General features: G+C 47.5%; 1 protein-coding gene across 2 annotated transcripts in view; it reads left to right on the top strand.

Annotated features, from left to right (window-relative positions):
• Positions 1 to 16,662, top strand: part of CNGA3 (cyclic nucleotide gated channel subunit alpha 3) — a 52,464-nt gene that overhangs the window by 18,944 nt on the left and 16,858 nt on the right. For both annotated transcript variants that reach the window (XM_073791073.1, XM_073791072.1), the window contains exons 3-5: positions 3,290 to 3,403; positions 5,920 to 6,099; positions 9,557 to 9,610. In XM_073791073.1, the coding sequence (XP_073647174.1) occupies positions 3,290 to 3,403; positions 5,920 to 6,099; positions 9,557 to 9,610 (348 nt within the window). The remainder of the gene's footprint in view (positions 1 to 3,289; positions 3,404 to 5,919; positions 6,100 to 9,556; positions 9,611 to 16,662) is intronic.

The raw sequence follows: 16,662 nt of genomic DNA, 5'->3' as shown, positions 1-16,662 counted from the left end.
AAGCCTGTCGAGTCCTGAGCCAGCTCCCGGCCGGACAGTACCTGGCCCACGCTCTCTCCTGCCTCTGTATTTCCCTGGGAGGTTCTGGATCCCTGATCTTGCACTGATTGCCAGAAGTTTCTCCCTTTCGGCAGTACCTGTGTGTCCTTGGGGACACAAAATATCACCTCAGACATTTGGTTCCTCTCCTCCTAGCCCATCTCCCCTTCCATTTACCTCGTAAAATCAGTTTCTTTGAGGAATAACTAATTGGGTTTGCTATTTAAATTCCCCCAGGCATTTAACGAGGGTGGAGACTATGGAGCTGGGAGAAAGACAGCAGGGTAGAACTCTGGGCATCAAGAAACAAGTGGGGAGATGCATCAAGAAGAAAAGGCCCCGTGGGTCCCTTGAACTTATATCGTATAAGACCCTTCCTATTCTTCACAGCTAAATGTGCCTTTCTGGACTTGGGTGTTTGACCAATACTTAAATCAATATGAAGTCAATTTTTCCTTTGTTTTCTTTTCGAAGACCAGGAAGGGTAAGTGACCAGCCCACAGTACACTTAGTTAATAGGTGCTGGGGTAGGAATTCGAACCCAGGCCTCCGGGCTCCCCACTACACCACCTCCCCTTCACGTAGGTGTCAAAGGTCCAGGCCACTTGCAGTAGCTCTCACTGCTGCCAGCTGCAGGCCTGCTTTGAAATCTGGGGTGAGTTCTGCCCTTCTCACCCACCCACAAGCCCTGATGTCATGGGCATTGAGTCCTTTGCTGCTAATGCAAATAAATCTGGTCTCAGGATGTACCACCGCCGCCCCCCCCCCCGCCCCGCGATGAACAGAATCCAGACTAGGCAGAAATGCTGGGCCGCCTGCTCGGGGCCTAGAGCTCCCTGAGGAGGGAGCTGCTGGTGGGGACGGAACACCTCGTCCTGGGATTGCCTCTAGATCTTGCAGGCACACGTTCTGTGGCAGAGCTAGAGCCCAGCTGTTAGTTGCTGCCCGCACCCCAACTCCCCACCCCCAAGCATGCCAGCTGCTAGGATCCAGGCACTGGAGAGGTGGACTCACTTGTCCCCCTGCCGCCGCCTCCTCCTGTAACTGATGCGGGTGCCTTGCACATGCATTCCCCCCTTTGTAGTACACAGAATATTAGAAGCGCAAGGGTATTGTAGCTTCCTAACTGCAGCAGGGCCTCTGGTAGGGTCTCTCATATGTATAAGGATGAGGTGTGAGTGGTCTCTTATGAGCATAGAGAATTCAGTTAGGCGGTTTGGAAATAAAAAAGCCATGCCCACATTAGTGCAGCCAGGGGAGTCAGAGCCATGTCTCTAGTGGCATGCCACAGGGCTCAGCTCTCAGCTGTGTCCTATTCAACTTTTGCTTTAATCAGTGCCATATATGAAAATACAGAAGGCAGATTCATGGAGTAGGTGAGAGCAGGCTTTGAAAGGAGATGGAATGGCATACAAATCTCAGCTTTGCCGCTTGGCTGTGTGACCTTGGGGAAGTTACTTAACCTCTCTGAACCTCAGTTTCCTTATACAGTTTTTATGTGGATTAAGTGATCAAATGTATGTGGCTGACATACAGCAAGCAGTCGATAAATGGCGTATACTTCGGGTATCACATCTGTGAATGAGACGGAGTTGGGAGGACGCTGCATACCAAGGGTGCCAAAACATCAAGTGACTCAGATAAATGGGAGAGTCCAATACTTATTTCCAACAAATCAGTTGTACATGCATAAGACAAGGCCTTCTGGCTTAGCAGCAGCACATGTTATAAGACATTGGGTTTTGGATGATGGTAGCTGGTGATGGGGCAACAAAAGCATGTCTTGGGCTCCAGTAACAGCAGGGTGGTTCTCAGTCTCTGTGCCCAGTCAGGCAAGAATACAGGAACCTGCTCACAGGAGAATGACCATGACAGGGAAGAGACTTGAACCTGATGAGGAAAGCCTGGGTGAGCTGATGCGTCTAGCCTGGAAAAACGAGGCAGCACAGGTGTGAGAGCTGTCCCTTCATGGAAGGCGGTCTTTTAGAAGATGAAGTTGCCTGACTCCATGTGGTTCCAGCAAAGCAAAAAAAAGCGTATCCTCGATATGGGGAAGCTGAGGGAGAGAAGAACCTGCGGGCAATCAGGGCTGTGCAGAGAAGACCTGGAGGAGCCATGGAATGGTAGTGAGCTCCCCATGCTGGAGACGGCAGGGAGGTTGCAGAAAGGAAGAGGCAGCGGCTTGGCGGCTGAGATAGGGGATTCTGACTTTGAATCACTCACTGGGGAGAGATAGAGCCTTTGCCCTGACATTAATTCTTGCTTGCTTCTTCAGCCGTGTTGCCACCTTGTTAAGAAGGCTGATTAGGCTGGAATAGGTCACGTGATCGAATTAATTTGTCTTGCCTGGGCTCTCCAAGACTCATAGAATGAAATGCAAATCCCTGGAGGCCAATGCCTGGATGGCTTTTAATCAGGCTGATCAAACTTCAGCCCTAGGAAGTTTTAAAAGAAAGGGAAAAAAGGAAAATTACACCCCAGCAGAGAGGTCTTATTCCAGGAAGTTCAACAAACACGAGGCTCTGCTGATGCTCAGACTGAGCTGTGGACGCCTGTCCTGTGGGTGCTGTTGCTTTTCGCCCTGAATTGCACAGGTGAGGTCCCCGCCCCACTTCCCTCCGCATTACAGGGGACACAGGTTAGGGCTTGGCAAAGGGCACAGCAGAAATGGATTTTCATTTGAAAGCACTACACAAATGCACGTGGAGGGCTAGGCCAATTCCTTACAATATGGCCGGACCCTCCTCTTAACCAGTGGGCTCCTGCAGTACCCACACACTACGACAGGGGGCAAGGGAAGACCTGAAGGAGACGGCACTTGATCCGACTTTAGGAGATAGGATCTCAGTATGCAGAGATGTGTGTGAACCAAAATCCTTGTTCTGGAATCCTTGCATGGAAACAGCTGCTGTGGCTCCAGATGCAGGCCCGGGACCTCCCCACCACCACCCCGCCCCCAGTGCTCTAATAAGGACCATTTGCTGCTGGCTTGCCCTTTTCACCTGGGCCATGGGCAGTAGCCTCCTTGTCATAAAGGAAAAGCCACTTTCTCCTGAAAGCCAGGACCTGCTGGCTGCTGCTGGAGTATGAACTGAAGTGGGGAGCTCTGGGGTGAGGATCTGTGACAGTAGCTTTCCTCTTTAAGCAGGGCATCTGGCCGTCTCAGTCCTCAACGTGTCCAGGAGGTTGGAAATCAATGTCAAGGATGAGCTTGAAATCAATTTCGCTTGCTGCATATTTGATTTCCTAGGACCCACTTGCCATGTGAGGAGACACCGTCAGAACTGCAAGAAGGCGTCACCATGGAGACCAGAGGACTGGCTGAATCCAAGCGAAGCTCCTTCACCAGCCAGGGGCCCGCCAGGTAACCGACTGGTCTCAGCCCTCACCTTGGGAAAGGGCAGACGGAGGCAGAAAGAAGGTAGATAAGTCTCAGGAAGAAATGGTGGTTGAGGGTAGGGTTGCAGATTTGGAGAAGAAAGGGGCAGGAGAAGCAGAGTCAGAAATCTATCAGGGAGTCATTTCCTCTTGGGTCAGAAGGAAACCCAAAAATTCAGAGCAAGATATAAAGGAACTGAGCTTGGGTCCGAGCTCAGAAAAGTCTAAGAAAAACTGCCTCTATCTGAAATTGCTCTCATAAAAAGTGATATTGAGGGGCTTCCCTGGTGGCGCAGTGGTTGAGAGTCTGCCTGCCGATGCAGGGGACACGGGTTCGTGCCCCAGTCCGGGAAGAGCCCACATGCCGCGGAGCGGCTGGGCCCGTGAGCCATGGCCACTGAGCCTGCGCGTCCGGAGCCTGTGCTCCGCAACGGGAGAGGCCACGGCAGTGAGAGGCCCGTGTACTGCAAAAAAAAAAAAAAAAAAGTGATATTGAGGTACTTGCTCAATTCTGGAAGAATTCAAGGAAAAAAAAGCCAACCAGAGAAGTTTCAGAAAAGAATTCAGAAGAAAGATCAGCCAGCCGTGGGAGACCGTTGGGTGGATCACGGTGGCACACAGAGGGCAATTGTGGCTCTGTGGGAAATAGCCCCTGGCAGGTCCTCACTCGTATGGGTCTAGACTTCATAGCTTACATCCTCGCAAAAGTATTTGAAAGATTAACTAGGCTCCGAGCTCTGTCTCCCTTCTGATGACATCTGTCCTCCGGCTTCAGTAGCTGTACCACCTGAAGGGAGTCATTTCACCTCTCACGTCTCATCTAAAGATGCATCCAGTAACGTGAGGGCTGCAGCAGAGCCCAGCGCTGCCTTACGACGGGCGCTCCACAAACGTTGGGCTCATTATTTCCTTCCACTGATATTTTTTTTTTTACCAAAGCCAGAGTTTCATACAGTCACGTGTTCTACAGGTTTTGCTTAAGAGTATTGCAAAAAAATTAATTTATCTAGTTATTCTTCATGTTTTTCATTGTGGAGGATTATTTCACTAGCCACTTACAGCTGGGCATTTAAGTGATTTCCAGTGTTTTTTGTCTTACTAATAAAATATCTTACTAATAAAAGGCCTGTTGATCGTAAGTTAGAGAACACCTTCAACTAGCTCAAATGAAAAGGGTAGGGCTGGGGCAGGGGCTGGTGTAAGCTAAGATCCAGGCCACCTTGTGGAAATGGAGCCAGTGGGGCTCATAAGGGGCCGTGGGGAAGCAGCTGCCTTCCCTCTCTCGTTTCTCTAGCAGCATTTCATGATCTGTGTGCTTTTTGCCTGCGTGCCTCCTACGTTTCTGGCTTTCTCTGTTTCTGGCTTACCTCAGCAGGCACAGGCTGAACACAGCCTTCACCATATGATCCTGAGTTGAAACACCCAACCCCATCTTGGAGTGGTTTTTAGTTCCGAGGCTTGAGTGACTCTGTGGGTCAGTCGTCCTGTTGGCTGAGGCTGGAGCTCCGGGGAGTATGACCTTGCTTCTCTCCCTCAGCAGAGGGAGGACGTGGGTGTGGGGAGTGTCAGAGAGGAGAGGTTGGGCTGGGCAGGCACCTTGCCATTCATCTGCAGCAGCCGCTGTAAGCATCTCTGTTCGTGGGATGTTGCCTCACTTCAACTTATTCCCTTAGGCTATGGTCACAGGTGTGTGATGGGGATCAAGGTATGTGACAATTCATGACTCCATGCCAGGTTGCTCAGAACTGATTTCTTGGGGACAGTGGCGTGCACAGTGGGTGCCCAGTCAGGAAAGCTGAACTCCAAGAAATAGTTGAGTCTCTCTTTCCGTTCCCCCCCTGGCCAAGACGGGGAAGCAAGAGGCAGGGCTGAGGGAGGCTTTTTTACAGAAAACTGGAGCTAAGATGAGCTCTGGGCGTGGACTGCCTGGTCTCAGGTGCTTGCGGCCCGGGTGGTGTCCGCTCCAGGAGAGAGGTCAGGGCACGTTGCACAGCAACTTCTGCACAGGGCTGGGGAGAAAACAAGAGTTTGTATGAAGAGCAATTCATAGGACAAGGGTTGGGGAAAGAACCTAGGTTGTATCTGGGTGCTTGTTCCTTTATACCTTGCTCTGAATTTTATCACTATTCGGAAATTGTATTTTTTACTGTGCCTATGCTTACCAGTCGTAACAAAGAGCTCTACATGGGGCAGAAGGAAAGATGAGCAGAAAAGCTTGCTAAATGGCCCATTGGCAGGGTCGTGCCTTTGATGGAGTCCAGGTGTTAAAGGGACAAAGCCATAATGAAGAAATGTCCCTTATGGAGGAAGCTCCGTCCCAGGTGGCAGAGGTGGAGGGAAGAAAAGGCTCTGGCGAGTGGGGGCAGGGGGTGGCGTGCAAACCTGAGACCGGCCCTGGGACCCACATCCTGCCGGCATCTCTGCCCCTGCCCCAGCCCTCTGGGAGGGGGCTTCCGTCTCCTTTCACACCGCCCTCGCTGCTGCGGGTCTGTGCCCTTCCAGGTTGTCACGCCTCATCATCTCGCTGCGTGCCTGGGCCGCCAGGCACTTACGCCACGAGGACCAGAGGCCTGACTCTTTCCTGGAGCGTTTCCACGGAGCCGAGCTTAAGGAGGTGTCCAGCCGCGAAAGCCATGTCCAGAACAACGCGGGCAGCCAGGAGCCGCCAGACAGAGGGAGAAGGTAAGGGAGGCGGGGCTGCCTGCCCCAAACGGGGAGGGAAGCACCTGCTGCCCCTTCCATGCAGCGTGGATACCCGCCGCCCCCCGGGTGGCCGGGAGCACCAGTCCCTCAGCTGTTCCCTGAAGAAGGGGTCTGTCCTGGGGGAACACTCATGCTCTAGGAGTCTCCACACGAGCCCAAGAAGCCCTGCGGGAGCGGAAACCCTTTAACCGGAGGCGCCAGCCTTATGGGCAGCTGACCCTGTCTTCCGCGGAGCTCCCGCTAGCGCCTCCTGGAGTTGGTGCTCTCAGAATCGCACCCGGGACGTTAGCCTCACCAATCTCTCCGTTAAAGGACCCTCATCCTACTCACCTTGCACTGTGACCCACCTTGCTAAAAAACTGGGGTTTTTGTACCACGAACCTCAGGGAGTACCTAGATGGTACCCACAATATTATGGATGGGTATACGTACATTCTTCTGGGGAAAAGGTCCAAAGTTTGGTTAGAACTTTGAAGGGGAACCATCCTCACCCCAGGTTGGTTTAAGAACCATGGGGAGCACAGTAGGTGGGAGTAGGATGGGGGATGAGGAGAGTGTCTGCTTTTTAGTAGGAGAAGGGTCTGCAGAGCAAGGGCTCTGAGCACCTTGCACGGCCCCCTGCCCAGTGGGGAGCTTGTGGCTGGCGCTGTCTGGTGCCTGCAAGTAGAGAAATCTGCAGGGGCTGGACTGACACCCCCCAACCCCCCTGCCCCCACCCCCGCACAGAGCTGCTGCCTCCCCTCCCCCTCTTCTCGTGTTCTTGAGAAGTCACCCCAGCCTCTGGTGGGCGGGGAGACCACTGGGCGACTGTGGGTTGAATCCATTGTCGCTGAACAGCAGAGGGTCTCTTTAGGACCCTTGGGGCAGTTGGGGGAGAAGAGGTAACACGTTCAGGGGAAGCAGACCTCCTCTCAGCCTCACAAACAGGAGGACACTTGCTCAGAACCTGTTTTAAGGAAAAAGGGGCTTGAAAAAGATCTTCTGGCTGAATTCTCTAGGTTATGCCAGGGATTAGAAGACGTAAAGTGTGAGAAAAGAAGCATGATTGTTGCAGAACAGACAGTCCCTGTATAATTTGCCAGAGAAAATGCTGTCTGTTTTGGAGTCAAAGGAACAGAAGGGCTTGGTTGCGGGCCCCTCGAAAAGGCAAAGAAAGCCCCTGGGGAGTAAAGGCCATGAAGCCTCAGGGGAAACAGATGAATCTTTTTGGAGCTTTGATTTTATTTCCAGATTTGGGGCAGGGGGTTATGTTTATTACAGGTTATGCAGTGCATTGCAAAATGTACAAGCGTATTTAAGATAAATTATGAGAGTTCAAAGAGATGTCTTGCCAGAGACATTAGGAGATGTACATTAGTCTTCTCTGCTGGGGAAAGGTGTGGGAATCTCTGGCTGAGAGCCGGAGGCCCAGTGGAGCAGCGTTCTCAGGCTCCCTTTTCCCATGAGCTTGGACTATAAACCCTCGGGCTCCCTGGGCTGTGGGAAGGGGACCGTGGAGGGCCTGGGTGCTGGCTGGATGTGTGCAGGGCCATCCCAGGTTCCCAGGGCCAGGCATCCCAGGCTGTGAGGGAGTACCAGGACCACGAGGCCCACATGCTGTTCGCTGCTGAGCCAGAAAGACAGGAGGGCTGGCAGCTAAGGACGAAGGGAGGGTGGAGGAGGAGGAAAGAGTGGGGGAGGAAAGGAGGTTTGCTAGCAAGCCAGCCAGGCTGGTTCAGTTCCTTTTAGGCAAGCAAAGACTTCCTTGGCTTAATTGATCAAACTTCTTCTCCACAACTTTAGACTCATGGAGATGAACATTAGACTCTGCCCATTTCCCTATATGACCAGATTAATGGAGGGATGACCCCATCAGAACCAGGCCCCAACTATGCCACCAATGCCTGGTCACTTGCTGGAAGGTTCAGAGTGGGCAGGTGAATGCATAGGTGCAGGATGGGAGCAGATCAATCAGGGAGGCTTCCTGGGGGAAGAAGACTTTGAATTTTCAAGGCCAAGTCCCATCAGCAAAGCAAAGTGTATGCAGAGATGGGTCTTAGTTCTCCTGTGGGTTTGGCCCGATGAGATTATGGCAGATTATGGTGCAGCTCACGGGCAACTGCACCCCAGAGGGCTAAACTTTCCTCCTTAGAGCCACATCCTGGATGGGGAGAGGGAGGCTTGGGAGGGATGAGCAGAAGTACCAAAAAGGCATTTGGCTGGATGTTCAACATCATAGAACAGGTGCCCTGAGAGTCAGGCTGGAGTGTCACCAGCAGCTGGCTCCGGGCCCCGGGGTCTCCTGTCCCGTGAATGGTCTGCAGTCACCACAGACAGGCAAGCTGCCCTCTAGCCCTGTGAGGCCAGGCTGGCTTTCTAAAACCAGCTGTCAAAGATGTGAACTGGCAGGTGCGCTCAGGGAGATCACGCCTTTTCCTAAAGAACATCACCAAGTACTGCCCAATCCAACTTTCAGTAAACGTGCTTGGTTGTGAAACCAGCCCCCACCTTCCACCAGATTCTCACATAGATCTGGGATGGCAGGCCCTGGAGTTCTAAGATGAATGTGGGGCAGGGGAAGGGGGAGGATGGGCTGAAACCTGGGGCAACTCTGCCCAGAGTCCTTTTTTTTTTTAAATTAATTAATTAATTTATTTTTGACTGTGTTGGGTCTTCGTTTCTGTGTGAGGGCTTTCTCTAGTTGCGGCAAGCGGGGGCCACTCTTAATCGCGGTGCGCGGGCCTCTCACTATTGCAGCCTCTCTTGTTGCGGAGCACAGGCTCCGGATGCGCAGGCCCAGTAGTTGTGGCTCACGGGCCTAGTTGCTCTGCGGCATGTGGGATCTTCCCAGACCAGGGCTTGAACCTGTGTGCCCTGCATTGGCAGGCAGATTCTCAACCACTGCGCCACCAGGGAAGCCCAAGAGTCCATTTTTTTGTCCTGAGAACTGGAAGCGGCCCCTGTGATGGGGTTTCCAAGGGAAGGGCCCTGTGACAGCCATGTCTCTGCAGAGGGGGCAGCAAGTTGCTGCTAACTATGTCCATTCTGGTCCAAGGAGCTTGGCCTGTTCACCCAGGAGCACCCAAGGGCAGGCGCCGCGCCGGGTGGTCTCTGTGCCCCTCTCCATAGCGCCTGGCCCACTGACTGGCACGTGCTAAAACTGGAGGACATTGAGAGGAATCGAGGCTAGGATGCTGGATGGGATTCAAAGAGTTAATCCTCAGTCATTCAGAAGCCTCAGTTTACCCAGGTGTTCATCCTCTCCCCTTCACCAACACTAACTGGTCACAAAACAATGTCTGTCCCTGACAATAACAGTTCCCTCTGTTCAAGCTGTGTGGAAAGGCCCTTGAGACAGGGGATGGGAGTCCCAGAATAACCGCCTGGGGGCAAGGGGTCCCCAGCAATTGGACTTGAGTTCAGATTCCCATGCTGTGCTCTCTTTACCTCCCCGCAGTGACTGGCCCCTGGCCAGAAGCAACACCAATGCCTGCAACAACTCAGAGAAGGAGTGAGTACCTCTGCTCCCTCCCACTCCCTGCAGCCAACCACCTCCCTGTAGACACCCCAGCTTTGTACTGCTACCTCCCCCAAACCCCACCAGACCATTCTAGGGTCCTGCTCCTTCCATTGGAAACCCATCCCCGTGGACAAATGGGGAGAGGGACCTGGTCTGTGTGACTTCTTTGGGCAGGTCCTTTTATCTCTGTTTCTCTCATTGTTCTCATCTAGAAAGAGAAGGGGTTGGCTCGGTAAACAGTTTCAATGCTAACACCTCTGTTGCTATGTATCTGAAGGTGCAAAGCTGGAGTCCCTTTACAGAGCAGTGGCTAAACCTCCTTCATGATGAGAATGCACTTCCCATTCTACATCCTCAGGCTCCTGTGTGCCGGTGAAGTGCCCTTGTCTTCAAGCCAATTCAGGCCAATGTGGAGGGCGTGATCGGGACAGTGGAAAGAGGAGATTTAAATAGTGCCAGAGATTAGCCTCTTGAAACCGTGACCCACCGAAATCCCTTCCTGCCACCCGGTGCCGAGCGGGCAGAGCAGTTTGCTGTGTGATTCTGGCAGCCTCACCCAAGAGCCCAAGCACACAGTGTGCGTATGTGTGTGACCATGTTTGTGTGTGAACACGTGTGTGTGTGTGTGCCCCGCTCTCCAGCCTTCCTTTTTAGAACACCGTGGAGGTAGGAGCGGAGGGGGGTCTCAGCTGGAGCTTAGGGGGGAAAACCATCCGTATCAGCCAAGAAATGCCAACTCCTTGACTTCCAGCCGACCGAGAACTGTGCCGAGGCTTCTTCTTGTTATTTCCCTTTGTTCTTCTGATAGAACTTCTTCTTGTTATTTCCCTTTGTTCTTCTGATAGAACTTCTTTCCATTTTCCCTCCGTGAACCTTAGTTGCATTTGGGGGCTTCTTTGTTTGTTTTTTAAATGTATTTTTTTAATTGAAGTGAGTTTACAATGTTGTGTTAGTTTCTGGAATACAGCAAAGTGATTCAGTTACACATACGTATATTCTTTTTCAGATTCTTTTCCATTATGGTTTATCACAGGATATTGAATATAGTTCCCTGTGCTCTACAGTAGGACCTTGTTGTTTATCCATTCTATATATACTAGTTTGCATCTGCTAATCCCAAACTCCCAGTTGATCCCTCCCCCATCCTCTCCCCCTTAGTTGCATTTTGTTTACATAAATTGGGACATCAAATCCAGAGATCCAAATGCCAACAGTCAAGAAAAATGAAATGATTTAATCTGCAAAATGATAGCTACTGTGATATGTGTTTGATGCCCTTGGAAACCTGGTGTTGAGTCCCGCAGTCAGGCAAGGCTCAGGGCACCAGAAACCATAGGTAGAGGTCTTGTGGGTGGGTCTCCAGGCTTCTCCATCCTGGGGCTGGGATGTGGGCAAGGATGGTGTGGATGCCGTCAGCTACATCAGGCTCTTATAAATCTTTTCCGATGGGCTCATATCGTGGGTGCACACTGCAGCCAAGGACCGAGGGACAACATTGGGGGCTGCCCCCAAATGGAGCCACCTGGGTACAAAGATACACAAGTAATTCTTGTGGACACCTTCCCCCATTCTTCCACCACATTTCTAGCATTTTCACTTAGTCCCATGGGTTCTGAAAGTTTCTTTCTCCCGATCAATCTGTTCTCAGCCAAAACCAGCCTCGTTGTGTAGCTCTGTGTAGGTCCCCTGGGGCAGTGCTGGGTGGATTCCGGGACACAGCTGGATGGCACGGGGTCTTCCCTAGGCCCTCAGCAGGTTGGTAGCCAGAGGAAAGTCCAAAGCTTGTAACCTGGGGCCACAAATCCTGAACAAGGGTGACAGAGCCTGGTGTAATTAAACTCCCAGCAGGGCTAAGTGTGCCCGATAAGTTTGTGGGCAGCTCCCTCTGCTGGTGACTTGACATTAAGACTTCAGCTGCAGAAAGACCAGTAGATTCAAGAGAACAGAGGATGGGTGAGTGTCCTTGCTCTTCTCATTTAAAGATTCTAACAACTTTTGTTCTTAGTTTATTAATATGCTCATTGTCAAAAACTTAGAAAACACAGAAAAGCACCCACGAGCATACACCCATAAAAAAGTACACTTTACGTTAGCAGTTGAACCCCATTATCAGAGACAACCCCTCTTCACATGTTGGCAAATATCCCTCCAAGTTTTCTCTAGGCATATATATTGAATAGATAGATACGTGGATACATAGATACACAGATACATAGACAGATGCAATATGTTTAATGTATGTACTGGTTAAGTGCATTTGCATCCCAACTCAACCACCTAAGAGCTTTGTGACCTTGAGCAAGTTACCTGACCTCTCTGTGCATCAGTTTCCCGACTTGTGAAATAGGGATTGTAACTGGCGTCTTACAGAGTTGTGTTAAGACTATTCTTTTTTTTTTTTTTTTTTTTTTTTTGTTTTTTTTTTTTAACATCTTTATTGGGGTATAATTACTTTACAATGGTGTGTTAGTTTCTGCTTTATAACAAAGTGAATCAGTTATACATATACATATGTTCCCATATCTCTTCCCTCTTGCGTCTCCCTCCCTCCCACCCTCCCTATCCCACCCCTCCAGGCTGTCACAGAGCACCGAGCCAATATCCTTGTGCCATGCGGCTGCTTCCCACTAGCTATCTACCTTACTACGTTTGTTAGTGTGTATATGTCCATGACTCTCTCTCGCCCCGTCACAGCTCACCCTTCCCCCTCCCCATAACCTCAAGTCCGTTCTCTAGGAGGTCTGCGTCTCTATTCCTGCCTTACCCCTAGGTTCTTCATGACATTTTTTTTTTTTCTTAAATTCCATATATATGTGTTAGCATACTGTATTTGTCTTTTTCTTTCTGACTTACTTCACTGTGTATGACAGACTCTAGGTCTATCCACCTCATTACAAATAGCTCAATTTCATTTCTTTTTATGGCTGAGTAATATTCCATTGTATATATGTGCCACATCTTCTTTATCCATTCATCCGATGATGGGCACTTAGGTTGTTTCCATCTCCGGGCTATTGTAAATAGAGCTGCGATGAACATTTTGGTACATGACTCTTTTTGAATTTCGGTTTTCTCAGGGTATATGCCCAGTAGTGGGATTGCTGGGTCATATGGTAGTTCTATTTGTAGTTTTTTAAGGAACCTCCATACTGTTCTCCATAGTGGCTGAACCAATTCACATTCCCACCAGCAGTGCAAGAGGGTTCCCTTTTCTCCACACCCTCTCCAGCATTTATTGTTTCTAGATTTATTGATGATGGCCATTCTGACTGGTGTGAGATGATATCTCATTGTAGTTTTGATTTGCATTTCTCTAATGATTAATGATGTTGAGCATTCTTTCATGTGTTTGTTGGCAGTCTGTATATCTTCTTTGGAGAAATGTCTATTTAGGTCTTCTGCCCATTTTTGGATTGGGTTGTTTGTTTTTTTGTTGTTGAGCTGCATGAGCTGCTTGTAAATTTTGGAGATTAATCCTTTGTCAGTTGCTTCATTTGCAAAAATTTTCTCCCACTCTGAGGGTTGTCTTTTGGTCTTGTTTATGGTTTCCTTTGCTGTGCAAAAGCTTTGAAGTTTCATTAGGTCCCATTTGTTTATTTTTGTTTTTATTTCCATTACTCTAGGGGGTGGGTCAGAAAGAATCTTGCTGTGATTTATGTCATAGAGTGTTCTGCCTATGTTTTCCTCTAATAGTTTGATAGTTTCTGGCCTTATATTTAGGTCTTTAATCCATTTTGAGCTTATTTTTGTGTATGGTGTTAGGGAGTGTTCTAATTTCATTCTTTTACATGTACCTGTCCAGTTTTCCCAGCACCATTTATTGAAGAGGCTGTCCTTTTTCCACTGTACATTCCTGCCACCTTTATCAAAGATAAGGTGTCCATATGTGCATGGGTTTATCTCTGGGCTTTCTATCCTGTTCCATTGATCTATCTTTCTGTTTTTGTGCCAGTACCATACCGTCTTGATAACTGTAGCTTTGTAGTATAGTCTGAAGTCAGGGAGCCTGATTCCTCCAGTTCCTTTTTTTGTTCTCAAGATTGCTTTGGCTATTCGGGGTCTTTTGTGTTTCCATACAAATTGCGAAATTTTTTGTTCTAGTTCTGTGAAAAATGCCAATGGTAGTTTGATAGGGATTGCATTGAATCTATAGATTGCTTTGGGTAGTAGAGTCATTTTCACAATGTTGATTCTTCCAATCCAAGAACATGGTATATGTCTCCATCTATTTGTATCATCTTTAATTTCTTTCATCAGTGTCTTATAGTTTTCTGCATACAGGTCTTTTGTCTCCTTAGGTAGGTTTATTCCTAGATATTTTATTCTTTTTGTTGCAATGGTAAATGGGAGTGTTTTCTTGATTTCACTTTCAGATTTTTCATCATTAGTATATAGGAATGCCAGAGATTTCTGTGCATTAATTTTGTATCCTGCTACTTTACCAAATTCATTGATTAGCTCTAGTAGTTTTCTGGTAGCATCTTTAGGATTCTCTATGTATAGGATCATGTCATCTGCAAACAGTGACAGCTTTACTTCTTCTTTTCCGATTTGGATTCCTTTTATTTCCTTCTCTTCTCTGATTGCTGTGGCTAAAACTTCCAAAACTATGTTGAATAAGAGTGGTGAGAGTGGGCACCCTTGTCTTGTTCCTGATCTTAGTGGAAATGCTTTCAGTTTTTCACCATTGAGGATGATGTTTGCTGTGGGCTTGTCGTATATGGCCTTTATTATGTTGAGGAAAGTTCCCTCTATGCCTACTTTCTGCAGGGTTTTTATCATAAATGGGTGTTGAATTTTGTCAAAAGCTTTCTCTGCATCTATTGAGATGATCATATGGTTTTTCTCCTTCAGTTTGTTAATATGGTTTATCACATTGATAGATTTGCGTATATTGAAGAATCCTTGCATTCCTGGAACAAACCCCACTTGATCATGGTGTATGATCCTTTTAATGTGCTGTTGGATTCTGTTTGCTAGTATTTTGTTGAGGATTTTTGCATCTATGTTCATCAGTGATATTGGTCTGTAGTTTTCTTTCTTTGTGACATCCTTGCCTGGTTTTGGTATCAAGGTGATGGTGGCCTCATAGAATGAGTTTGGGAGTGTTCCTCCCTCTGCTATATTTTGGAAGAGTTTGAGAAGGATAGGTGTTAGCTCTTCTCTAAATGTTTGATAGAATTCGCCTGTGAAGCCATCTGGTCCTGGGCTTTTCTTTGTTGGAAGATTTTTAATCACAGTTTCAATTTCAGTGCTTGTGATTGGTCTGTTCATATTTTCTATTTCTTCCTGATTCAGTCTTGGCAGGTTGTGCATTTCTAAGAATTTGTCCATTTCTTCCAGATTGTCCATTTTATTGGCATAGAGTTGCTTGTAGTAATCTCTCATGATCTCTTTTATTTCTGCAGTGTCAGTTGTTACCTCTCCTTTTTCATTTCTAATTCTATTGATTTGAGTCTTCTCCCTTTTTTTCTTGATAAGTCTGGCTAGTGGTTTATCTATTTTGTTTATCTTCTCAAAGAACCAGCTTTTAGTTTCATTGATCTTTGCTATTGTTTCCTTCATTTCTTTTTCATTTATTTCTGATCTGATTTTTATGATTTCTTTCCTTCTGCTAGCTTTGGGGTTTTTTTGTTCTTCTTTCTCTAATTGCTTGAGGTGCAAGGTTAGGTTGTTTATTCTAGATGTTTCCTGCTTCTTAAGGTGGGCTTGTATTGCTATAAACTTCCCCCTTAGAACTGCTTTTGCTGCATCCCACAGGTTTTGGGTCGTTGTGTCTCCATTGTCATTTGTTTCTAGGTATTTTTTGATTTCCTCTTTGATTTCTTCAGTGATCACTTCATTATTAAGTAGTGTATTGTTTAGCCTCCATGTGTTTGTATTTTTTACAGATCTTTTCCTGTAATTGATATCTAGTCTCATGGCGTTGTGGTCAGAAAAGATACTTGATACAATTTCAATTTTCTTAAATTTGCCAAGGCTTGATTTGTGACCCAAGATATGATCTATCCTGGAGAATGTTCCGTGAGCACTTGAGAAAAATGTGTATTCTGTTGTTTTTGGATGGAGTGTCCTATAAATATCAATTAAGTCCATCTTGTTTAATGTATCATTTAAAGCTTGTGTTTCCTTATTTATTTTCATTTTGGATGATCTGTCCATGGGTGAAAGTGGGGTGTTTAAGTCCCCTACTATGAATGTGTTACTGTCAATTTCCCCTTTTATGGCTGTTAGTATTTGCCTTATGTATTGAGGTGCTCCTATGTTGGGTGCATAAATATTTACAATTGTTATATCTTCTTCTTGGATCGATCCCTTGATCATTATGTAGTGTCCTTCTTTGTCTCTTTTAATAGTCCTTATTTTAAAGTCTATTTTGTCTGATATGAGAATTGCTACTCCAGCTTTCTTTTGGTTTCCATTTGCATGGAATATCTTTTTCCATCCCCTTACTTTTAGTCTGTATGTGTCTCTAGGTCTGAAGTGGGTCTCTTGTAGACAGCATATGTAAGGGTCTTGTTTTTGTATCCATTCAGCTAGTCTGTGTCTTTTGGTGGGAGCATTTAGTCCATTTACATTTAAGGTAATTATCGATATGTATGTTCCTATTCCCATTTTCTATATTGTTTTGGGTTCGTTATTATAGGTCTTTTCCTTCTCTTGTGTTTCTTGCCTAGAGAAGATCCTTTAGCATTTGTTGTAAAGCTGGTTTGGTGGTGCTGAACTCTCTCAGCTTTTGCTTGTCTGTAAAGGTTTTAATTTCTCCATCAAATCTGAATGAGATCCTTGCTGGGTAGAGTAGTCTTGGTTGCAGGTTTTTCTCCTTCATCACTTTCAGTATGTCCTGCCACTCCCTTCTGGCTTGTAGGGTTTCTGCTGAAAGATCAGCTGTTAACCTTATGGGGATTCCCTTATGTGTTATTTGTTGTTTTTTCCCTTGCTGCTTTTAATATGCTTTCTTTGTATTTAATTTTTGACAGTTTGATTAATATGTGTCTTGGCGTATTTCTCCTTGTATTTATCCTGTATGGGACTCTCTGTGC

Source organism: Tursiops truncatus, chromosome 14, assembly GCF_011762595.2.
Source record: "Tursiops truncatus isolate mTurTru1 chromosome 14, mTurTru1.mat.Y, whole genome shotgun sequence".
NCBI classification, from domain to species: Eukaryota; Metazoa; Chordata; class Mammalia; order Artiodactyla; family Delphinidae; genus Tursiops; species Tursiops truncatus.
The sequence above is the reverse complement of the archived record's forward strand: the minus strand, read 5'-3'. Positions and strand labels throughout refer to the sequence as shown.